Genomic DNA, 24923 nt, shown 5'->3' with positions numbered 1-24923 from the left:
GTTGAAATTAGATTCCCTGTGCCCTTCCCTCGTGCCCTTTTTTCACTTTCTCGGCTGTTTGGGAGGCTTCGGAAAGCGCGGGGAGTGGCGTCGGCCATTTTAAACGGACCTTTTCCCACCGCTGAAAACCACGCCGTTTCCTTCTACCTTTTTACTGGCAAGCGGCCTGAGGAGGACTCAAATTACGGCGGATCGCCTCCTATGCTCCCTTCTCGTTGGTGCTGTGCTGCGGAGTGAGCGCTTGGCCTGGATCGTCGTCGCCGTGATATTGTGGAGCTTTGCGCCCCCCCCCCTCTCTCAGCGCTAACACCGGGCCTGTGACTAATCAAATTCGGCTTGTGGAGCTTCGCGCCCCCTCCATTTTAACACGAAATCCAGGCCTGTGACTGAGCTTTTCAGCTAGTGGAGCTTCGCGCCCCCTCTTCTTGGCCCTAGCGCCCCGGATCTGCTCCATCAGTTCCGCTGCTGGAGGGGCTTCGCGCCCCCTTTTGTTGCGCTTCAGTGACTCGAACTTATGACCGGTCTCATTTAACGACCACCCTGCCATCAGTCTCCTCACACTCCGGGAGTCTTGTTCTCACAGTTTCCAATTGCTGAGTCTTCACCTGCAACTCGTTTTAGGACTGGTGGTCACTGTGCAGGTTTCTAGTCATTTGGCGGCCCTTTCTTTCTGTGGAGTTTGCCACACTCCCTCCTGCCCATTCAGGCCCATTGCCCTGGACCTACTTCCTTTGTGGAGCCAAGCGCCCCCCCCTCTCCTGTGTCACTTAATTGCCTTGAAATTTCCACGATGCCTAAGGCTCTATCCAAGTCTAAACATGGCCGGAAAGCTGGTTCCTCTGCGGCTGGCCAATCAGAATCCTTGTCTGCTTCCCAAGACTCGGCCCAGGAGGTCCCTGGGGCCCCTGCCCCGGCTTCTCGCTCCTCCCGCTCTCACCATCACTCCAAGCGTAGCCTGTCGGCTTCCTCCAAGGTGGAGAAACGGAGGGACAAGGTCTTGTCTCAACTCTGTGAAAGGGCAAGTGCCAAATTGACTCCTATTCCTTCGCAAGCACCTCCGGCTTCGACGACATCGGATCCTTCACCGGTGTCCAGACCTCCTACACCGGATCAGATGTCTCTTCAGGACTGTCCGGTTTCCGTCTCTGAGGACAACTTGTGGGGCTCTGATTCAATGACTCATCCACCGGTTCCGGTTCCTGCTACCACTCAGGATCCTCCTCTTCCGGATCCGGGCGCGGCTTCCTCTTCAGACACGGTATCGTACCAACTCAACCCGTCTCAACTTCAGCAGATGATTGAAGCGGCTGTTCAAAAGTCTTTGGCTGCCCGGTCTTCTTCGTCGAGTCGACAAGGATCAGTAAGGTCTGCTTCTCCTGTCTCTCTGGAGCACTCTTCACGTGATCCCGCTAGTTCCATGCGGCCCGAATCTCCGTCTTGTTCCTATTCAAGCCATCATTCGGCCCTGGCTGATGGGGACTACGCTGACTCTGACCTATCGGAGGATGAGAACCTCCCGCCGGACCAACCGGCATTCACTGGCCTTTTTCCGCAGGCTCTGTTCAAATCCTTACTGTTCAAGGCCATCAACACGGCCCGTTTATCTTCTCCTGCGGCTGATTCTGCTCCGGCTCAACCCTCCTCGGGACCTTTGGATCCCATGTTTGCGGAGCCTGCTCGAACTATTACTTCAATTCCTACGCCTCCTCTCTTCTTGGACGTAGTTAAACGCCAGTGGGAGTCTCCTGCCTCAGCTACTCCTCCCTCATCTAACGACAAGAAGAATTTTCCTGTCTCCCCGGACCTCGATGCTCTTCTCCAGCTGCCCTCCATAGACGCTCCTGTTGCAGCTCTGCTCCCTAATGTCAATGGTCCTGGCGAGCCTGTCGAGGGTCTTCGTCCTGAAGAACGGCGTTCCGAATTTGTTCTTCAAAGAACTTTCCAGAGTTCTGCCTGGGCGATTAGGGCGGCCACCACGGCTTCCTTCTTCAACCGGACCACGCTGCTCTGGTTGCGTCAATTACAGGAAAAGTTACCTTCCGTTGATTCTCGAATTCGACAGGATTTAAACAAGATAGTCGCGGCTGTTCAATTTTCTGCCGACTCTACACTGAACGCCGCCAGATTTGCTTCAAAAGCATTGGCTTCCTCTGTCATGGCTCGTCGCTTGGTCTGGCTTCGACACTGGCAGGCGGATGCCAGGCACAAATGGCGGTTGGCGTCTGTCCCATTTCATGGAGCTAAGCTTTTCGGGGATGCCTTAGATCCCTTCCTTACGGAGACTAGAGACAAAAAGAAAGTTTTAGCCGCAGCCTACCGTAGAGGGGAGTCCCGTTTTTCTCCCTATCCGTCTCGTCCTTCGGCTCGAGGTACTGATGGGGGGGGTTCCTCCTCCGCTTCCTTCTCTGTCTTTCGACGTGAGGGTCCCTTCGCTAGATCCAGGAGCCCACAGGATAGGTCAGTTAGGGGACGGCAGTTTGCCTCTAAACGGCCCTTTCGTGGGGGAGGAGGTCGTTTCGCCCGTCGCCGTCGCTGATTGCATTCCGGATCCTCCCATTGGCGGCAGATTAGGCCTTTTCGCTACCATCTGGGAGAATTCCACCTCGGACAAATGGGTCCTCGCCACCTTGAGATCTGGGTTGGCTATCGAATTTGTTGCTCCACCCCCCAACGCCTTCGTCTGCTGTCCGATTTCTCGTAACCTCGAGAAGCGGTCCCTTATGGACTCATCGGTTCAGCACCTCCTGGCTATCAGGGCAATCCAACCTGTGTCCTCGGGTCAGGAAGGCTCTGGGTTCTATTCCAGGGTATTTTTAGTCCCTAAAGCATCGGGGGGGTGGCGTCCCATTCTGGACCTAAAACGCCTAAACAGGTACGTCGCGTACCGGAAATTTAAAATGCAATCCTTAAAGACCATCCTTGACGGTGTGCGGAGGGGCGATCTCCTTTCCTCCATTGACCTCACCGAGGCCTACCTCCACATTCCTATCCTCCCTTCCCATAGAAGGTTTTTGAGGTTTTGTTATGGCGGGGTGCATTTTCAGTATAGGGCTCTACCATTTGGCCTCTCGTCAGCTCCGCGCACTTTTACAAAGGTGCTCGCTGCCTTGGCGGCTAGTCTCCGCCTTCGTTCAGTTCGCCTTTTATGTTATCTAGATGATATTCTGCTTATGTCCCCCTCACCTCAGCAGGCTGCCTTAGATGTACGTCTGACGGTAGAAACGTTAGCGGCCCATGGTTTTTCCATTAATCTGGAGAAGAGCCATCTCACTCCCTCCACTCGCCTGGTTCATTTGGGTGCCCTGATTGACACTCTTGAGGGTAAGGTTTTCCTCTCCCCCGATAGGCAGGATAGCCTGAGGCGATTAGTCGCTCAGGTCGAAGGGCGTCGGGCTGTTTCCCCCTATGTACTGTCCCAGCTGTTAGGTAAGATGATATCGGCGATAGCTATAGTTCCCTGGGCTCAACTTCATGCTAGGGAACTCCAATGGTTTCTCTTGCCTTTGCAGAAGGCGGGAAAGGGTACTTCATCGAAACCGATCACGCTTCCTCCTGCGGTGCGCCGATCTCTCCGGTGGTGGCGTTCTCCTGCTCTCGCTGCGGGTTGCTACTTCCTCGAACCTCCACGGGTGGTGGTGACGACAGACGCCAGCCTCCTGGGCTGGGGAGCTCATTGCCAAGGCCAGCTGGCTCAAGGGACTTGGTCTCCATCAGAGGCTCGTCGCCCCATCAATTGGCTGGAGCTGCAGGCTGTCTTCCTCGCCCTGAAGTCGTTCCGTCATCTCATCTCCGGGACCCACGTCCTCGTCCTCACGGACAACGTCGCCGCCAAGGCGCATCTGAACAGGCTGGGGGGCACCAGGTCGAGGTCCCTTCTGAGGTTGACAATGGCGTTGGGTCTCTGGTCGGAACGCCACCTGTGTTCGCTGCGTGCGGAGCACATCTCGGGGGTTCAGAACATCCAGGCGGATTGGCTGAGTCGCCGGCTGATCGACAATGCGGAGTGGCACCTCCACCCGAGCGTCTTCCGGGACCTGTGTCTTCGCTTCGGCCTTCCAGTAATCGACCTCTTCGCGACTCACGAGAACACCCAGCTTCCACTGTTCTTCTCTCGATACCCGCACCCTCAGGCAGCCGGCGTCGACGCTCTTCGGTCTGCATGGCCCTCGGGCCTTCTGTACGCTTTTCCTCCGACATCCCTCATTCCCAGGGTCATTCGCAAGATTCTATCCGAGCAGGCGGAAGTGATCCTTGTGGCACCTCATTGGCCTCGGAGGCCCTGGTTTGCGGATCTCGTGTCCCTGTCGGTGATCCCATCGTGGCGCTTACCTCTCGTGGACAATCTTCTCTCACAGGGTGCTCTCTCTCACCCGGACCCTGCCTGGCTCACTCTGACCGCTTGGAGGTTGAGCGGTGCTCCTTGAGGGAGATACACATTCCAGCGGACGTTATTCACACTTTACAATCTTCCCGGCGTCCATCTACGGATCGAGTTTATTCAGCCACCTGGCGGGCCTTCTGCTCCTGGTGCTCCCAAATCGGCGTATCTCCGCTTCAACCTTCAATTGTCCATGTTCTAATGTTTTTGCACAGAGGCCTTGCCCAGAGCCTTTCTCCTAACACTCTCCGTCGGCAAGTTGCAGCGTTATCTTCTGTTCTTACCTGCGGTTCCTTGTCATCCCTGGCCCATCACCCCTTGATCCGACGCTTTCTCCGGGGTGCCAAGAACTTACGCCCTCCTGTGCTACATCGATATCCGACCTGGGACCTTCCATTGGTCTTGCAGTCTCTCACGGGTCCCCCATACGAACCTATCAGGACTACCAGCCTCAGACTTGTTACTTGCAAGGTGGCCTTCTTGGTGGCCATAACTTCGGCCCGACGCATTTCGGAAATCGCCGCCTTATCTTCTCGCTCGGACCTTTGTGTGTTCCACGCAGACCGTGTGGTCCTCCGTTTGGACCCTACCTTTGTGCCGAAGGTCAATTCTGTCTTCCACCGTTCGCAGGAAATTATTCTACCGGATTTTTGTCCTCGGCCTTCTCACGCCCGTGAACGGTGTTGGCATGCCTTTGATGTCAGGCGGGCGCTGCGAATCTACTTGAAAAGGACGTCTTCCTTCCGCCGATCGGAGTCCCTTTTTGTCTCCTTCTTGCCTACCTCCCAGGGTTCTAAGGTCTCGTCTGCTACCATCGGTCGTTGGATTCGACAGACTATTGCTTCGGCGTATGACTTTCGTTCTCTTCCACGACCTCCTAGGCTGACGGCTCATTCTACCCGCAGCACGGCCACGACGGCTGCATGGGCGACGCAGGCCCCCTTGCTGGAAATTTGTAGGGCAGCTACATGGTCCTCCCCTGGACCTTTCATTCGACACTACAAGATCGACCAGTTTGCGTCGGCTGAGGCCGCATTTGGACGCCGGGTCCTTCAAAGGGTCGTTGCCGGGGAGGTTGCGGTGGTCCAGCATGATCCCCCCCTGTTTACGGGACAGTGAACTTGGGTACGTCCCAGGCTGGCTGCTGTCTCCACTCTCAATGGAGAAGGATCGTTGGTCTTACCTGATACGTTCCTTCTCGTTGAGTGGAGACAGCAGCCAGACCCTCCCTTCTCGAGCTGGACCTTGCTTGTTTCTATCTTGTCTCTATCTTCTGATGTTTCTCCTTTCCCACACGCCGAGTCTGCCTTCAAGTCTTCGCCAAAAGCTGGCCTGCCCGGCAACAAGGGCGGGACTAAGAATGATTGGCTGACTCAGTCCTTCATGCTGATTGGATGACCATTACCCAGGCTGGCTGCTGTCTCCACTCAACGAGAAGGAACGTATCAGGTAAGACCAACGATCCTTTTCTTTTTATGTGTGCAATAGGTTAAGCCCTCTTTGGATGAAGCATTTGTCATTCAGGAACAGAACGTTGCATTGAATTTCATTGGTTCAAGAGGTGCAAAGCCCGGTGTCACTAAAGAGAAGAGAATCAAATACGCCAAAGAAGTCTTACAGAAAGAGATGCTTCCACATGTTGGTGTCAGTGACTTCTGTGAAACTAAAAAGGCTTATTTTCTTGGGTATGTAGTGTTAAAGAATACTATTCATGTAAATGTTTATGTGCTCATATTGGATGGGGATTATGGCAGTTGAAATCAACATGGATAAAATACTCCAGGTAGGGGAGATTTATATTTGCAATATGAAGTCAGAGGTCTGTTGGGGGGGAAAGTGGTGCTGCTTTGGGAGTGAGTATTTTAAAATATATTTATTTATGATCCAGTACATTTGTAAAGTTCATTTACTGGCTCAGTGTGATGCAATGAAATGCTGTTTTAAACTCAACTAGTGTTTTTTACGAATGAAGGCAAATGTACATGCCCCAGGATAATGATGCGAAATCGAATTTGGATCGGTCACTGGGACCAGTGTTTAATTAGTTTATTATTTATAATTTATTTAAGTGCAGGTGATCGAAGGTACAGTGGAAAGTTTCTGAATGCCTGTGGTATTGGAAGGACCTGAGTACCAGCATTCCTGTTTATTCCATTTATTTATTATAGTTTATTATTTAATAGCTTATTGGTGCTTCATTAATATTTTGGAAAGGAAAACTGATCTATTTACAATATTTTATAAGATAAATTAAAGGTTCCTCAAATACTGTACAGATAATCTTGGTTTTTTTATCTACAAAATTCCTGGTCCTTCATGATTTTAAGCAGCATATCGAAGGGCTTGCCTAGAAAGCAGTGAGGCTCAGTATAATTAATTGATATGTAATATAAAATAGTAAGCAATTTCCAAATGTGAGAACAACAAGAGATATCTTAGCAGGAACGTTGTGTGGAAAGAGCTTTAAAAAAATGGAGAGTGACTTGGTTCTGTTGAATTGTTAATTATTTGGATTAAATTATGATTTTATAACCAGGATTATGTTTAATATATGTTAAATCTGACTGAAACCTACATACCGTAGAAAGTGTAAATATCATGTAAAGTTCCTGTCGCGATCACTTGTTTGACTATTTCTTTTTTTTTTGATGTATTGTTTTAAATAAATAAAAAAAATTAAAAAAAAGAAAAAAAATTATGATTTTATTGAACTTGTTTCTTAACTTGTGTTCGCCGCCGTGAGTCCTTCGGGAGAATGGCGGCATATAAATACATGTAATAAATAAAATAAATAAATAAATAAATTGTTCATCCTGCATAATTTCAAGGGAGTTGAACTAGCTGTGGACTTGTATAAGAAGTAATATCAAAGGCTGCAGTTATCCTCCAGAAATGAATCATATTTAGATAAGAGTTGTAATAAAAAAAACAAAATTGAAATTCTCTCATTACAGCTTGAAAACCGTTGGCAGCAAATTTAAATAACATGGAGTGAGATATTTGGGATAACAATTTGATTTTCTGAATAGATGATAGATTGGGCAGATTCCTTTCTTAGGAGTAAATTGCTGACTTGTATTATGTACACAATCCAGAAACCTGAACTTCTACCTTCCTGTAATCTATGTCAATCACTGTTTCTCAGGTACATGGTTCATAGATTGTTGCTAGCAGCTTTAGGGAGACGGGAACTAGACGATAGGGATCACTATGGCAACAAGCGGCTTGACCTGGCAGGACCATTGCTTGCTTTCCTCTTCAGAGGGTGAGTACTTCAGAGGGTCATTATTACTTTATATTGAGTAAGTACACTGCACCTTTTTGAAAAGTTATGTGTAAAAATACACATATTTACTTCTCTATAGAATATGATGGCCTGCAGGGTAATCTGTGGATAAGAGATGGGTGATGGTTAAATGTGGATTGAATTTTTTTAAAAGTGACTTATGAAAGCAGTGCAAAAGAAATACATTTGAGTTGGTTTGATCCTAGAAAATCAAATTGTGAGATAAATATATGAAGGAAGAATGAATGGATCAAGAGGACAGAAAAGACTGGGAATATAATATTATGGTTAATTAATGAGGCCCACAAAGAGAGAAAAATGTCAGGTTTTGAGGATAAAAGGCAATATATATATATATATATATATTGCAAAAGTTTTACAATTACATTTTCACCCCTTTTTTCCCTCCCCCTCAACCCACCCCAAACTTCCCAACCTCATCCTCCCTAACCCTCCCCTCCCCCCGGACTTCCCCACAATATACTCACATCAGAAAAAAACCCCTTTATATAAAACTTGAACCCCTCCATCCCCCTTATAATTTTTCATCTTCACTAAATTAAAATATTTCTATCTTAATATAACATTTTCAAATAAAAGCTATTTGATACTTCCTAGTTTGATATTTGTTCTGCACATATTCTATCCACTTTTTCCATTCCCATTCATAAGTCTCTTGTGAACAATCTTTTAAGTATGCTGAAATCTTCGCCATCTCTGCAAAAGTGGCCATCTTCAAAGTCCATTCCTCGATAGTGGGCAAAGCTTCATTTTTCCAGTATTTACCTATCAATAATCTCGCTGCTGTTATCATGTACAATATCAACTTTGTTTCACCCAATGTAAAACCCTTAACTATACCCAATAAGAACAATTGTGGAGAAAATTGAATTTTTTTCTTCAAAACATTCTGCATAACCCACCAAATTTTTATCCAAAAAGCTTTAACTTCCTTGCAGGTCCACCAGACATGATAATATGTAGCATCTAAACAATCACATCTCCAACATTTTGGCTGAACATTAGGGTACATGCATGACAATTTCTTAGGATCTAAATGCCATCTATAAAACATTTTATAAAAATTTTCCCTCAAATTCTGTGACTGTGTAAATTTAACATTCTGAACCCAAATTTTTTCCCATGTTTCCAACATCACTGGTTCTTCAAAATTCTGTGCCCACTTAATCATACAATCTTTAACCATTTCAGTTTCTGAATCTCTTTCTAACAAGACATTGTAAAGCCTTTTAATATGCATTGGACCTTTCTCTTTTATATGTCTAACCAATTCTTCCTCATGCAACATAATACCAGTTTTTTGGTCCTCTTTCCATCTCAGTTGAAGTTGATTATATTGTAACCAAGTTAAGTTAATCCCTTCATCCAACAGTGTCTCTAATGTCTTCAACTGCCATCTGCCCGCATCTGTAAAAAGAACCTCTTTGTATAAACCCCCCCCGAGTGACATTATATTTGTATTCCAAATAATATGACCAAGATCCAGCCATAGCGGTATTTTATAATCCCATTTGAGTCGGTGCTTCTTCCAAACTTTCATCAGGGAGTCTCTAAGTATATGACTTTTAAATACTTTATCCACTTTATTTTCATAGAATAAGTAAGCATGCCATCCAAATTCAAGATCAAAACTTTCTATATTCAATATTCCAGTCTTTTTCCTTCCAAACCAATCACTTGCTTGAGATAAAGCTGCTGCTTCATAATATAACTGTAGGTTTGGAAGTTTAAGACCTCCCCGTTCTGGAACATCTTGCATAATTTTTAATTTCACTCTCGGTTTTTTCTCGTTCCAAACAAACTTATTCACTCCACTTTGCTACTCTTTCAATTGTTTATCGCTTTTAAGCACCGGAATCATTTGAAACAAAAAAAGAAATCTTGGCAAAATATTCATCTTAACTGCTGCTATTCTTCCAAGTAGAGACAGCTGCAGTTTTTTCCAAGTCTCCATATCTTTCTGCACATCTCGCCACAACACCTCATAATTATTTTGAAACAGTTTCATATTTGATTCTGCAGGTTGCAGGATAAAAGGCAATATATTGATGGTGCATGGAAGCAAAGCTGGTTTGCAAGGATAAAATGGTATAGAAAGCTATAATTAATAGTGTATTTGTAAACTAACATTAATTTCCCTTTCCTTTATCTCTTGCCTTTAGTGTTTTTGCTTTCTAATCTTTTTTCCCTTCTTTGCAAAATATTGCTTATCCTGGAAGAATAGAATAATGTACGTTTCTAGGATTGTTGACTTTATATCCAATAAAATCTTCATGTTGAGACCCTTTAATTTTGCATTAACTATCAGAAGAATTGACATTATCATGATTACTGAAACACATTGCTCTTCTAGACTATTTGAAACAGTTCTCAACTCTTCTTTCTAAATAGCGCTTAGGTAATCAAGGAGACAGAAAATAGTGGAAGGCATGAAAGATTTTGCTCCTCAGTCTGGTGTTTTAATATTTTTCTCTGAAACACAACTGTTGTACAGATTTTTTTTTTTCAAATGCTTCATTGTACAATGTCAAGATAATCAGATTCATAGTATCTGAGTGATTTAAATGCTCTGGCATTGTTGAAAAGATTATTCATCTGATATTCATTCTGAGAGTGCTAGTCCCACTGCAATCTGGTTTCAACTGTGGCTAATCTTTTGCAAATAGAGACCTTTTGGTTTAGTATTGCATGTGGAAGATTATGGGGAAATATGCAAAATTGTACTTATTGTTATTCAATGTTTCTGTTTCCCTAAACAGAATGTTTAAGAATTTGCTGAAAGAAGTTAGAATATATGCCCAGAAATTTATTGACAGAGGCAAAGATTTTAACTTGGAGTTGGCAATTAAAACAAGGATTATATCAGATGGTTTGAAATATTCATTAGCAACTGGCAACTGGGGAGATCAGAAGAAAGCTCACCAGGCTAGAGCTGGAGTGTCACAAGTAAGTGTATTGTCTGTTGTGCAAAAGTGTAAGAGTGTTTTGTTTTAGATATCCCTGCCATTCAAATGTAGGTTCTTTAAAGTTATCAGCTCAGCAGAGACATGGCTATATCACCTTAATTCTTTTTAGAGAATGACAGCAATTCTACCTCAGTGGGTTGGCTGAAATATAAGAATGCTCATTTTATTTTCCTTATTGTTCTTTCCTAAATAAATAGTTCTTTACTAGCCTTGTTTGCCCCATTTTCTGCCCATCCTTCATTTTGTTCCTTCTACCTTAGCTTCTCTTCTCAGTATCTTAACCCGGAGCCACCCTCTTCATCAACCAGCAGCAGTCCTTATTCTTTGGCATTAGATTATTTGTTTCCAAATGGATCTTTTATCCAAAATTTTCTTAGTACAGTTACACTGCATATCTTCCTTGTGCCTCTTCCTTCCCGCTTAGTACATAAAATAATTTCCTTTGTTATTGCAGATATTTAGTGCATGGGTGGGAGGAATAAATGATATTTTAATCCACAGGGAAGAAACTTTTTTAAAATTCAAACTTTTAGATTTCCTCATCTTTCACATTGCAGATAATGGCTGAGGCTCTCTGATTTGTTGTGATTCTTTTAGGGGTGCCCAAGAAATTTGCTACAGCTATAAAAGAATTGTAGAATGAATCTTGTCTGGGTGAGGAAAATTAAATTTAGCTGAGAAATTAGAGTGTTCAGAGAATAAATCCTTTAAAAAGAAAATAAAATTGCACTGTTAAAGGATTTCAGTAAACGTCCACCTGAAAGAATCATTAGATTTTGTTCTTCGTTAAAAGTGCCCATTGTATTCTTTGGTCCTTTAATAATTCAGAAGTAAACTATGCTTAATAGTAAATGTAAAATGTGGTGCTCAAATTATATGTGATAAATATTGCAAATAAAACATTTGTAATTGTTTATTTATTAAGAAAATTTGTATGGCTGCCCAGCTCACTCTCAGTGATTAACTGTCAGTGACATATTCCTCATAGTTGATAACATAACCTTTAGACCTTATAACAACAAGATTTAGGTTCCGTATGTTATGAAAAGCCTAAAAATGTCCTTGATTGCATTTCTTCAGGTATTGAATCGTCTCACCTTTGCTTCTACACTTTCCCATTTGCGACGCTTAAACTCGCCTATTGGAAGAGATGGTAAACTAGCAAAGCCCAGACAGTTGCACAACACTTTGTGGGGAATGGTTTGTCCTGCTGAAACTCCAGAGGTAATGCAAAGATTGTATTTAAGTGTCTCTATACCATCAGTAAATGGGATTTTCTAAAAAATTGGAGCTGTAAGGTTTTTCCCATGTGAATTAGGCTACTTTGCATAGGATAATTTAGCTTGCACAGGACAAGCTAATCTTTTTCTGCAGTATTTAGTAGAGTGTCTTTTCAGATTTTTAAACCTCTTCTCAAGTTAAAATTGGTTGGTAATGAAACCCAGTAAGTTAACATGAAGGATTTGTGAACAGAGTTATCTGTGAACAGCGGCAAGCACATTTCTGTTGGCCACAAGGAACATTTATGGAAGAGCTGCAATGAGCGTGGTAGTAATATATTTTCTTAGGCTAGGATATTCCTTTTCTCCCATTTCTGGGAGAATCCTGCAGGATTTTTTTTTTAAAGTATTGGGTTTGTTCTAGGGCTTTTGCCACACATTTCCTTATTGTTTCTACAGTATCTTGGAATAGCAGGAATGTTTTAACAAACCAACTGCCAAAATTCAGGGCAATTATTACAAGGTGCTCCACAAAATCTTAAAAAAGGGTTTCACAGGTTTTGCCTTCCACCAAATGTGCCTCAGGATCCATTCTCATATAACAGTCTTGATTCTTAAATGTTATTATAATTTCAAAAACTGCCAGAACGTCTGTGCATAATAGAGCTTGTTAAGATTGAAAATTTAGCCTGTATTTGTTCTTAGGGTCATGCTGTGGGACTTGTGAAGAACCTTGCTCTGATGGCCTATATTTCTGTGGGGTCTCAGCCATCCCCAATTCTGGAATTTTTAGAAGAATGGAGTATGGAAAACCTGGAAGAAATCTCCCCAGCAGCAATTGCAGAGTAAGAACCAAGTACAATGTAATTCCATTAGCTTCTATAAGGTTCACTCTAAATCAGTAGCTTAACTCTTTCCCTTTTTTCCATAAGCGCCACAAAAATATTTGTGAATGGTTGCTGGGTTGGAATTCACAAAGATCCAGAGCAACTTATGAATACGCTGAGAAAACTGCGGCGGCAAATGGACATCATTGTATCAGAGGTAAGTTTTGTTGTAATTCCAACTGACCTATAAAGGTGCTAACCTAGACCAAAAAATAAAATAAATAAAATAAGTTGATCTAGAAAAAAGATTTGTGATTTAATTTAAATTCTATATAATTTTGATGAATTAAAACAGAGTGATAATCTCTCTGAAGGCCATGTGTAGTTCAGAATGTTCATCTTGACTCTTCAGATACTCAGTTGCTTTTATCTGACATCAGGATTGGTTAATCGCCATTAAGCTACAAAAGCTTGCCTGAAGAGCACCATTTTCACAACTTGCAAAATCTCGGGGGTGGGGAGGCATCTGAAAACATGGTGTTTCAATATTTTGATCTGTCTGTCAGTGTTTATGAGAACTGTGTCTTCTCATGCAGGTGTCCATGATCAGAGATATCAGGGAACGAGAAATTCGCATTTATACTGATGCTGGTAGGATCTGCCGTCCACTTCTAATTGTGGAAAAACAAAAATTGTTACTGAAGAAGAGGCATATTGACCAATTGAAAGAACGTGAATATAACAACTACAGGTAGGGTTATCCTCAAATATTCTCCACTTGTGGGATTTAGTACTTGTCTTTCCTCAAAGATGCTTTAAATGGGAAGAGAAGAGAAAATTCCAGGCATTAATTGGAAGGATCATTAGCTAAAGAAAGTTCATAACCAAGCAAGTTCAGCTCTGGAGATAATTGTGTCTGCTAAAATGTTATGTGGAAATGAGCAGAAATTGAAAAGAGTGTTTATGTTATTGATGATTTAAACTAAGGTCCAACTCATACGAGAAGTGAATAAAGTCTTTCCTCCTGAGTACAGATTTAGGAATGAGAACAGTTTTGTCTGAAACACTTGCTGGGCATTTTCAAGAGTGATTTGACTTTGCTAGTACAAGTCTACTAGTGCTACTAGGAACAAGTCCTGCCACCATTTTGGAGAGTGGATGTGGTAGAGAGTAGCTATTTGCTGATCTTGCGAAAAGTAGTTCTTTTTATATCTGCTTACATTCCTCTTTATAATTCCCGTTCATTCATCAAAGCAACAAAGGCGTTTTTGAAATCGCTAGAGTTACTGTATACTAAATATGGAAGCTGCAAAATACAGGGAATATATGGTATGTGAACTTATTAATGTTACAGCACTTCTCTTTCCTATCTCTTTCCCAGGTTGCATTAGAGCAGGGGTGTGAAACTCAAGATCCGTGGGCCAAATTCGGCCCGCTGGGTGCTTAGATGTGGCCCGTGTGGCCGTCCTGGAAACAGCGGCCCGGCCTGTGGTACCTCTTCCAGTGAAAATGGAAGAAATATTTCCCCTGAGCATCCAAGAAGGGACAGGAAAGGGGAAAGAGGAAAGACAAAGAAAAAGAAGAAAAGATGGGAAGAGAGCAAGGAAGGAAAAAGAAGGAAAGAGGGGAAGGAAGAAGAAAAGAGAATGAAGAGGGAAGGAAAAAGAAGAAAAAGGGAAAGGAAGGAAGGAAGAAAGGAGAAAAGGAGATTATAATGAGAGGGAGGGAAGGTCTGAGGGAAGTCCTGCTTTAGCACTTGGCCACCATAGGTGCCCCCGACATGAGTGATATCAAGCTGGCCACGCCCCCCACCCCCAAAGTCAAACCCAATCCTGATGCGGCCCTCAATGAAATCGAGTTTGACATCCCTGCATTAGAGATTTCCTGTCAGGTTTCGGTGCTATCTTAAATAAGTTTCATTTTCAAGCGCAGAGTCTCTAATGAATCATTTTTATTTAAGAACATAAAAAGCCGACATTCCTGATTCTAATTGCAGCCAAACTGGCCCCTCCTTCCAACCCCCTCCTCTTCCGCTCTCCAACCCCAGTCCCATTGGCCATCATGCAGATCCATCTCTACCTCCCGGCACGTTCTTTTCACAGGAATGTAGCCCCCACCCTCGTCTCCCAGGAAACACTATCTGTAACATACAAAACTAGGTAAAAGTTCATCTTGTTATGTCAGCGCTGGAAGAGAGCCTAATTTGGAACACTGACATCCGGCCCCTCTCCCTTCACTTCTGCGACATCACCTATCCCATAGGGAAAAACACAACAAGATTAGTCTCATCAGCCTCTCCCCGGCTGTGCACCCCCCCCTCCTGGCTTTCCCGGGTGGTCTGCATGGAATTTTGCTATAAGGCGATCAGCTTGGATGTTTGCGCTCTTCACCCAGGAAGCCTCTGACAATGGGTAACCCTTCCATTTAATTAAGTACTGAAGGCGCCCCTTGTGCCATCTTGAATCAAGAATCCGCTGCACCTCGTAGTGCGTTTGGCCCCCAACAACCAGGGGCCCAGGGGGTTCACGTGGAGTTGGCCTTAAAGTAGACCCCACTACAGGTTTTAGAAGGCTACTGTGAAAAACGGGGTGAATTTTCCCCAAAAGCCGTGGCAACTGCAAATTGCACTGTAACGGGGTTGATTATTTTTATTATAGGAAATGGTCCTATAAATTTTGGGCCCAATTTCCTGCTCGGGAGTCTTAAGTCTCAAGTACTTGGTGGAGAGGTAAACTTTCTCTCCCAGCTGAAATGGTCTTTGGGGAGTTCGGTGCTTGTCTGCTTGGTCCTTATAAGATTGAGCCGCCTTTGCCAGCGCCCTCTTAACATTTTCCCAAGTTTGTCTCAACATTGCCATCCAGTCGGTCAAACTGACTGAGGAAGGGGGCTCCCTCGGGTATTCTGGCATGGGAACAAAATCCATGCCACTCACCATCGGGTCATCCTCGCCTTCGTCTTCCGTGTCATAGGGTTCGGGGGACTGATCTCCCTCCTCTGGGATTCCTCTGGTTTCGGTCAGATGAGCGAAAAACTCAGGGATTTGGGGAGCTTCCCGCGGTACGTGGGTGACGCGCTTGGGCCCTCGTTCCGGTCGTGCTTTGGGCGGTGGAGCTGGTCCCGGTCTAGGCGTTCCACATCTTGCTGCTATGTGGCCGCTTCCTCCACATCTGTAGCATTTCAGTGGGCTCCGTGGGGCAGTTGGTCTGTAGGAGGGCTGTGATGTTGGGGTTTCTCGTCTGTTGAGTGGCCCCTGGTCTGGTCGGCCTCTCTCCTTTCCCTCTGGTGGTTTTGACATGTCACTCGCCCGCAGCCCTCTGTCGACTTTTATCGCTACCCGGAACCATTCAGCGAGTCGGTTTGGGATGTCACGATAGGCAGTCACTTGGGAAATTCTTTTATCTAGGCTTGTTCTAAAAAAATACACCAGCAATTGCTCTGGTAGGGGAGGCAGTGTCCCAATGACTCTCCTGAATTCACGGATATGCTCTCTGATAGGCTTCCCCCTCTGCATTAGGTTTCTGAGCTCGTCTTCCACATAGGGGTCCTCCTCCTCCTCCTCATAACGGGCTCTCAATAGTTGCAAGAACCCATCCGCATCTTGTAGCTGGGGGGCCCTGTATTTGTAGAGTGATGCTGACCACCTCTTTGCTTCTCCCTCCAGCCCTTCCAAGATAGCATTCACTAGGGCTCTGGGGAAAGGGTAGAGGTGTCCGAACCGCTCTATGTATATCTCAGCTGAATCGAGGAATTGGGCGAGGTTGTCTGGGTCACCATCGAACTTCCCTCTGAACTGGGGTGGTTCCTCCCTCTCTGCCCTCTCCTCTCTGTGCTGAGCTCTGGAGGGCCAGCCTTGGTGTTGGTAGTCCTCTGCCTCGTCTCTCATCCTGGAGTGGGGAGGTGCTGCCTTGTCTGGGCTTCACTGCCATTCCCATCCCCAGCTCGCCCTTCCCAATTCACTTAGGGGTTTTTCTTTATCTTTTACCTTTGTATTTTCCAAGTTGGCTGGAATCACGACCGCTTCTGCTCCTCCCGTTTCTTGAAGCAGGCTTTCCTCCTAGAGCTTGGCTTCAGCCATAGTCCGTCCGACCAGATGTCTGGGAGGGAACGGGATGATTTAAACTCAGCCAGCCTGGATTTGGAGGAGAGTTTGGCTGTCTGTCAGGTTTCGGTGCTATCTTAAATAAGTTTCATTTTCAAGCGCAGAGTCTCTAATGAATCATTTTTATTTAAGAACATAAAAAGCCGACATTCCTGATTCTAATTGCAGCCAAACTGGCCCCTCCTTCCAACCCCCTCCTCTTCCGCTCTCCAACCCCAATGTCCCATTGGCCATCATGCAGATCCATCTCTACCTCCCGGCACGTTCTTTTCACAGGAATGTAGCCCCCACCCTCGTCTCCCAGGAAACACTATCTGTAACATACAAAACTAGGTAAAAGTTCATCTTGTTATGTCAGCACTGGAAGAAAGCCTAATTTGGAACACTGACATTTCCTTTTGCCACCATCTTTTGACAGCCAGCTAGATCAATGGGTTCATCACAAATTCTTATGTTCAGAGTTGAGTGTGGACAATATTCAGTACACTTTAATTTTAGTCGGTTAGACGGCTAAGACGGCAAGTTTAGAAATTCTAAGGAATCAAGACGTTGGTTTCTGCAGTATATGCATTAAGCAAAAACAAAACAAAACCATAAACTAATGAAGGAATGGAGCAAATGCCTATTGTACCTGAAGGGGCAAAATTATGGGTAATATGTGCATGCTTATACTTTTAGTTTTTCATTACACTGAATGATACGTATTTTCAGATATAAATTTTCAAGTTTGTTCTTAGAACTCTATGTAGTTGCATTAATTAAAATTCATTTTGTTTAGCTGGCAGGATTTGGTGGCCAGTGGTGTAGTAGAATACATTGACACTCTAGAAGAGGAGACTGTTATGCTGGCAATGACTCCAGATGATTTGCAGGAGAAAGGTGTGGCATATTGTTCCACATATACACACTGTGAGATTCACCCCTCCATGATTCTAGGAGTTTGTGCATCTATTATTCCATTTCCAGATCACAATCAGGTTTGTTGGACTTTATTTTATAATATTTTAAATTAAGAGTTTATGACTTGATTGAATAATATTATGCATTAATTTTGAAGGTTTTTTCCCATTCCTAACACATTTTCTCCTTTCTTAATAGTCTCCTAGGAATACATACCAATCTGCTATGGGAAAACAAGCCATGGGAGTTTATATCACTAATTTCCATGTCCGTATGGATACACTGGCCCATGTGTTATATTATCCTCAGAAGCCCCTTGTGACCACACGGTCTATGGAATATTTGAGGTTCAGAGAGTTGCCAGCAGGTATGATTGCAAGTTGCTGATTAGTGCAAGGATAAAACCTCAACCTTTAGAGAAGCAATCCACTTCTTAAAGAGATATGCCAAAGTGCCTTTTTTTAAAGTTACTGTAACTATTCATTTCCGGAATACCAATAATGAATTTTCACTGAGATGTGGGGCTTTTTTTATTTTTTTGTATTTGATGATTTAATATTTATTAATTGATGATTTAGCAATGGCAGCTGTGGGATCTCAATACTGGTATTGAGAAGTTTACCTCATTTAAGAATATAACTTTTCCCTATATTTTTAATCAATTAGGTTTCATTAATACACTGAAAAGCATTAGCACCAGTGTGTCTGGATCACAAAGGAAAAGCATTACAACTTTGAAATATTTCTTAGCTTGCTTCTTAAATTAGCCCTGCTTGTTTAATATATTTGTCAGAGCATAGTACTTTTTGGCATAAACTGTAGTAAGGCAGTGGTCAAAATTGTAATTTGTATTCCTTAGGTGCATTCTTTCTGTTTCTGTATCTTGTTCATATCTATCTCAGTTATTGCTTATATTTGGGTGTGCACATTCTTATTACATTTTGCACTGTTTGTTTTTCAATTTTAACAAGCATAAAGTATTTATAAAAGTTTCAACTATGATCTAATTAGCCAGTTTTAAATTCTTGAAATGTTTATGCTCAAGATGGTCCAGTCTTTGAATATGGATAGCAAATTAACAGGATTTGGAGACAATTCTCAAGGACATGGTTGAAGGAACATGTGAAATTGTAAGCAAATTCCACACCTGTTCCTCAGAAATTCTATCTTCTGTTGATAACACCAGGCATAACAACATAGGAGGTCACTGGGTGTGTTTATAAGCTCATCCCATCATGCTGTAGAAAACCCATATAATTACTGAGAAATTAGAGTTCATTTGGCATTAATACTCAATCTGTAAAGTGAAAATAATATGTGTATAATTGAAGTGTGTTCTTGAATCTTTTACAGGCATCAACTCTATAGTCGCCATAGCTTCATATACAGGATATAATCAAGAAGATTCTGTTATCATGAACCGCTCTGCTGTTGACAGAGGGTTTTTCAGGTTTGGCTTGTTAAATATTTCACATCTTGCCACATTTCTCTTTCCCTATTAAAGAACTATTTCACATGCTTATAAGAAATAGGCCACTAGCTTTGAAGCATTCTTGGTATGCTTTTTGCAGTATTCTGTTGTATCAAAGATTTCAATGGTTCTCTATAGGTGTTAGTCATCAAGTATTTTTCTTTTCTTTTGTTGTTGGAAACTTAACTTTTTGCTACACTTTTAGATTAAAGGTTAGTTGTGGTGATTTTAGTCCATAGGCTTCGAAACTCGAGTGGATATTTTGCTAATGTATGTCAGCACGTCGTCATGTTTTGCCCTGCTGCTGAAGAATGTTAGATCATGTCTCAACCTGAACTAAGAGAGTGCTGTCTGACTTGGAGCTGATAGTGTCACTTCTCTCATCCATTAGATCTGTGTTCTATCGCTCTTATAAAGAACAGGAGTCCAAAAAAGGATACGACCAAGAAGAAGTGTTTGAGAAACCTAGTCGTGAAACATGCCAGGGTAAGACATAGACAGTGATCAGGAATACATCATGAAGACAGAAACAGTAGATACAGTAATAGAATTTCCTAGGTTTCATATGTTTATGCTATTTGCAAAGAAGAATATGATTTCACAGGGGTTACAAGTGAGTGATCCTGCCTTACCTGTCATTGTCACTGATGACCACAGTGCATATGTAACATTAGTCTAAAAAGAGGATCTAGCAGAAATGGATTTTTCTTTCTAAATTCAGAATGGCACTGGAGTAAACACAAAACAGTATTAGCTTTGAAATGTGATCCTATTGGAAAAGGGGAACAAGCAGAAGCCCTGATTTGGAAGCACATAACGTTTTCTTCTTTTTTCAGGGATGAGGCATGCCATCTATGACAAGCTGGATGATGATGGTTTGATTGCACCTGGCGTACGTGTCTCAGGAGATGATGTCATCATTGGCAAGACAGTAACTTTGCCTGAGAACGAAGACGAACTGGAGAGCACCAATCGTCGCTACACTAAAAGGGATTGCAGCACTTTTCTACGAACTAGTGAAACTGGTATTGTTGATCAGGTCATGATTACCTTGAATCAGGAAGGATACAAGTTTTGTAAAATAAGAGTAAGTATAGGAGTTATGCAAATGTGTCGGCAAGAATAAATCCAACATTTGTGAATAGTTGGTGTAATAGATTATTATTATTTTATCTCTCCAGGTACGGTCTGTCCGAATACCACAGATTGGAGATAAATTTGCTAGTAGACATGGTCAGAAAGGTACCTGTGGTATCCAATACAGGCAAGAGGTAAATGTCTCCAATTTTGTTTTTGATGTAGAGGATATCATGCTTAGCTAATTGGATTTGAAATATTGCCTTGGTTTTTACTCTACTTAGAATATATCAGTTGCTTTATCTGTGTTGTCAGGGTCACCTGACTAGTGCAAATGGATGTGGAGTCTTTTTGGAACTATTGAAAGGACTGTGTTATAAACTGAAGATAGATGATGCCATATCCCTCCCCCTCTGTTGAGAGAGGGCTGTTCAATTTTGACATAGTTGACATAGATTGAACAGCCCTCTCTCAACAGAGGGGGAGGGATATGACATCATCTATCTCCAGGCTACAACACAGTCCTTTCAACAGTTCCAAAAAGGCTCCACACCCATTTGCACTACTCAGGTGACCCTGACAACACAGGTAAACCTCCAGGTGGCCTTAACAGCTCGCAAAAAGAATGCAAATGACCAGCTGTCTGCAAGAAGTATAAATCCTTCCATTCCCCACCATCCAGTCAGAGCTGAAGAAGCTTCTTGGATGAGAAGCGAAATGTCTTCAAAGAAAAAACAGAAAGTCCAGTTGCTTCTTGAAAAAGCACCTTTGGGACAACCATGACTTGGATGACAGAATCTCCATAGACATGTAACTTTGCAACTAATGCCTGCAGTATCTCAGTCATGTGTTTACCATTAAGTCAGTATGTGTTGTCCTGTGCCTGACCCATTTTTTTCCCTCCCATCACCACTTGCAGAGCAGAGAGATTGCCTAAGTAAGCTCTCTCTTCCTGACTTTCTTTTCTCCCCAGTGCAGCATGTCCCTGAAAAGTGCTAAGGCAGATTTTCCAGCTGCTCCCTGAAGTTGACGAAACATGAATCAGTTTCACACTAAGGGCTTTTCTTTGCTTCCTGGGAAATTGCATTCATCTGTCTGCTTATTCCCATGTAATCCCTCTCCAATGAAAGTAAATTCGAACATCAATTTTCTTGCTAATTATCCCAGTGCTGGGATGAGCAATCCAAAGGATGGGGAGTGAGGGAAAGCGGATTTAACATTTGCCCTTTTTAATAGCTTCCTTGAGAGTCAAATTCTGGAAACCTTTCCTTCTTTTTGGGCTCTTTGGCTGTTTAGGATTATATCCTTCTGATGTTATAAAGCAAGTGTAAACTGAAGTAAAATCTTAACCACAGTTGTGGTCATGAGTTTTGATTTGAAGACTGATTTGCTTAAGGACTGATTTGCCAGTCTCAATTATGGTTATTAAACAAGACTTACCTTTGCTCAGTGATGAGCCCATCTGCAGATAAGTCGAATTCCTTTTTTTAAAAAAGTGTATGATGGCACTTAAACTCTTATCCATGAGTATATACAGTATAGTGGGAAATTCATAATTGATCAAATACCTGACAGAATAAAGAGGTTGTACAGTTTATTTTGTGACTTATATCATACAAAAAAAAATCCAGCAAGACTTATAGCTTAAGCAAACTATAATCAAGAAAAAATGGTGCTATAGAAAACGGTATGATTTTGATCTGTTTTCATTTTTAGGATATGCCATTTACCTGTGAAGGTATCACTCCTGATATAATTATCAATCCCCACGCTATCCCTTCGCGAATGACCATTGGTCACTTGATTGAATGCCTTCAAGGAAAGGTAAGTCTCGCTGCTTGGAACTGAGATATTCTCCATCATGCTCTCTTTGAGAGCTTCCAGGGTCATCTCTGACTCTAGCATACCCAGCCAAGGTTGAATCAGTTTTTATCTCTTGCAATCTGGAGCCATTTTATTTTCAGATTAAAAAGCTAACTCTCTGGCCCGTGGCATTAATCTAGATCCTGGGGAAACACAATCTCTAAATTTGCATAATATGATTTAAAATTCTTTTAATGTTTAGTTTATGTTTACTCTTTTCTTTCTCCAAAGAAGTCAGAGTAAGTACTACATAGTCCCCATTCTTCGGATTTTTGACTTGCAGAAGCCCTTCAGTTTAAGTAAAGTGACTCCGTGAGCTCTACACTTCAATGGGAGTTAGAATATAATCTTCCCAGTTTCATTTTAGACAGTTATTATGGGGAATAGTGTAATGATTGCTAGTCTTTGCTTTCCCTTTTCCAGGTATCAGCAAATAAAGGAGAGATAGGTGATGCTACACCTTTTAATGATGCAGTCAACGTGCAGAAGATTTCAAACTTGCTCTCTGATTACGGGTATCATCTGAGAGGAAATGAGGTAATCTGATACAATGAATGAGTGACAGGTCTCATTCTGTCTGTTCCCTGCATTGATATGCTATTATAACAGGAGCAATTACTTTTTGCAGGTTCTGTACAATGGCTTTACTGGTCGCAAAATCACATCACAGATCTTTATTGGCCCCACTTACTATCAGCGACTAAAACACATGGTAGATGATAAAATTCATTCCAGGGCAAGAGGACCTATTCAGATCCTTAACAGGCAACCTATGGAGGGTCGATCTCGGTAAGAAATAGATGCCTGCTTATTATGCTTTCCAATTTGTCTTTACTTCAGCAAAGTATTGAAGCCACAGTCCTTAGAAATCTTACTAGAAAATGCCACTAGTTTCTGAGATTTCCCTAAGCCTTTTCATAGCTTTTAGTGATGTTATTTGCAACTATGAGGGCTAGAAAAATAATAAGACCAGAAATGCCAGGAGCCCAGATGGGAGTGTTAAAATATATTGTCGAGAAATATATTGTCTTTTTTAAAAAAATATTTTCCTTAGCCGGTCTTCTATTGACAATGTGTATATGTAGCACTTCTTTGGAACTTCTGGTATGTTTTGTTTTTTAAGACTTCATTTCATTAGGAGCATTTTTGGTACATGAGCTGGCTTCTCCTCTAATAGCTTCTTACATTAACTGGGTAGTTTTTCTAACTTGGAAAAATAAGAAAGTGAACTTGATTTTTTTCTCCCCACAGCGATGGAGGTCTTCGATTTGGAGAGATGGAACGAGACTGTCAGATTGCTCATGGAGCAGCGCAGTTCCTAAGGGAAAGATTGTTTGAAGCCTCAGATCCATATCAGGTTCATGTATGCAACTTGTGCGGGCTAATGGCAATAGCAAACACCCGGACCCACACCTATGAATGCAGGGGTTGTCGTAATAAGACACAGGTATGTAAAAGAGGGTAGGAAAATGCTGCCCATTCCATTTCATTCTTCTCTCATTCTTTTTAACTTTTATCTTCATCTCACCTTGAGGCACTTTTTCCAATACTTGTCTACGCTGTTATCTACCATGAATACAATATAATCAGAGTCACTAGCTGCAAGAAGGGGAGCATAAAACTCTCCCATCCATTCAGAAGAGTTATGAAAATTTCTGAAATAATGCCACTGAATTTTAAAATGCTGAAAATGCTGTTCTCTTACAAAATGTCATTTTATTTTTCTGGCCATAATAATCTTTGCTTTTAAAGTATGTTTTTAATACTTAAATTATGATGATGACAAGTTCTACTTCATTTCATATTGACATACTGTAAATAGGGTTGTGTGTCTCTTTGTGTGTATGTGGGAGAAAGAGGACTCAGATTCCAAACAACGGTTGGCTGGAGGTCAAGGGCCCCTTTAATGTACACTTCAATATCCTGGAACTCCTAATACTCAATGGTTACATCATCTTTAAATCCTTCCTCGTCCAGGTTAGGAGGGAGTTGACATTGAAGAAATTGGCTTTCTTGTCTGCAGCATGCTGTACATAGTTTTTTTATCAGGCCCAGGCCCAGAGAGGACACAATGAAATGCAATCAAGTTCAGTCTCCTATTTGCTTACAGTTAATAGACAGAACCTTGCCAAACAATCTACAACCTACTAACATACTAGTTATATCCTGAGAGATTCTGCAGTGTGGCTACCCTGAACTCCTCCCCCTCCCTTTCTACTTGTGCAGTGTCTTAATCTGTGCCTCTCTCTGGGAAAGTTCTGTGTTGCCAAACTCTTCCTTCATTGCTCCTCCAGGTACATATTCCATCACACCTCTCCAGTGAAGCTTGGCCAGTACTGAGAGTGCCTTTCTAAATTTTCTCACATTTCCCAACTTGTTCCCAAGATGTTTTTATCTCTGTTACTTTCACAGTCTTTGAAGCCTTTTAAAAATAATTTCATGGTGTGCTTTTCTGAGCTCCCTAACCCCATATGTGGGGTTTTTTAAAAGTAAAGATATAGAATGTTTTCTGAAATGTTTTTGCTAACATGGTTAATCTCATTTTTTTCAGATTTCTCTGGTGAGGATGCCATATGCCTGCAAACTACTTTTCCAAGAACTGATGTCAATGAGTATTGCACCTCGAATGATGAGTGTGTAGTCGTCAAACAATTCACCTTTTCCTGAAATTCCTATTGCTTTAAACTTACTTTTTAAATGTGTTTTAAATCCCAACAGCTGTTGTGTTTTATTGGAAGTTTTTTTTTCAGATTCTGAATGTGTGAATTTCATGCTTTATGTAAATAGAAATAAAAGCTGTCCAGACATTCGCTTA

At 42.5% G+C, this 24923-nt stretch overlaps 1 protein-coding gene across 1 annotated transcript in view; it reads left to right on the top strand.

Annotated features, from left to right (window-relative positions):
* Window positions 1-24918, top strand: part of POLR2B (RNA polymerase II subunit B) — a 32517-nt gene extending 7599 nt beyond the window's left edge. Inside the window, exons 8-25 of the mRNA XM_070938463.1 lie at window positions 5867-6063; window positions 7524-7643; window positions 10445-10631; window positions 11732-11875; window positions 12577-12716; window positions 12804-12915; window positions 13295-13449; window positions 17576-17774; window positions 17896-18064; window positions 19051-19147; window positions 19560-19654; window positions 20005-20255; window positions 20350-20439; window positions 21962-22069; window positions 22532-22645; window positions 22737-22897; window positions 23360-23555; window positions 24660-24918. Of these exons, the coding sequence (XP_070794564.1) occupies window positions 5867-6063; window positions 7524-7643; window positions 10445-10631; window positions 11732-11875; window positions 12577-12716; window positions 12804-12915; window positions 13295-13449; window positions 17576-17774; window positions 17896-18064; window positions 19051-19147; window positions 19560-19654; window positions 20005-20255; window positions 20350-20439; window positions 21962-22069; window positions 22532-22645; window positions 22737-22897; window positions 23360-23555; window positions 24660-24749 (2625 nt within the window). The 3' untranslated portion in view covers window positions 24750-24918. The remainder of the gene's footprint in view (window positions 1-5866; window positions 6064-7523; window positions 7644-10444; window positions 10632-11731; window positions 11876-12576; window positions 12717-12803; window positions 12916-13294; window positions 13450-17575; window positions 17775-17895; window positions 18065-19050; window positions 19148-19559; window positions 19655-20004; window positions 20256-20349; window positions 20440-21961; window positions 22070-22531; window positions 22646-22736; window positions 22898-23359; window positions 23556-24659) is intronic.
* Window positions 24919-24923: the final 5 nt, after the last annotated feature.

The sequence above is a fragment of the Pituophis catenifer genome, unplaced genomic scaffold (genome assembly GCF_029215685.1).
Source record: "Pituophis catenifer annectens isolate HBS135680 unplaced genomic scaffold, rPitCat1.0.hap2 SCAF_2, whole genome shotgun sequence".
NCBI lineage: Eukaryota > Metazoa > Chordata > Lepidosauria > Squamata > Colubridae > Pituophis > Pituophis catenifer.
Note: the sequence above shows the minus strand (reverse complement) of the source record. Positions and strands in the feature narration are given on the sequence as shown.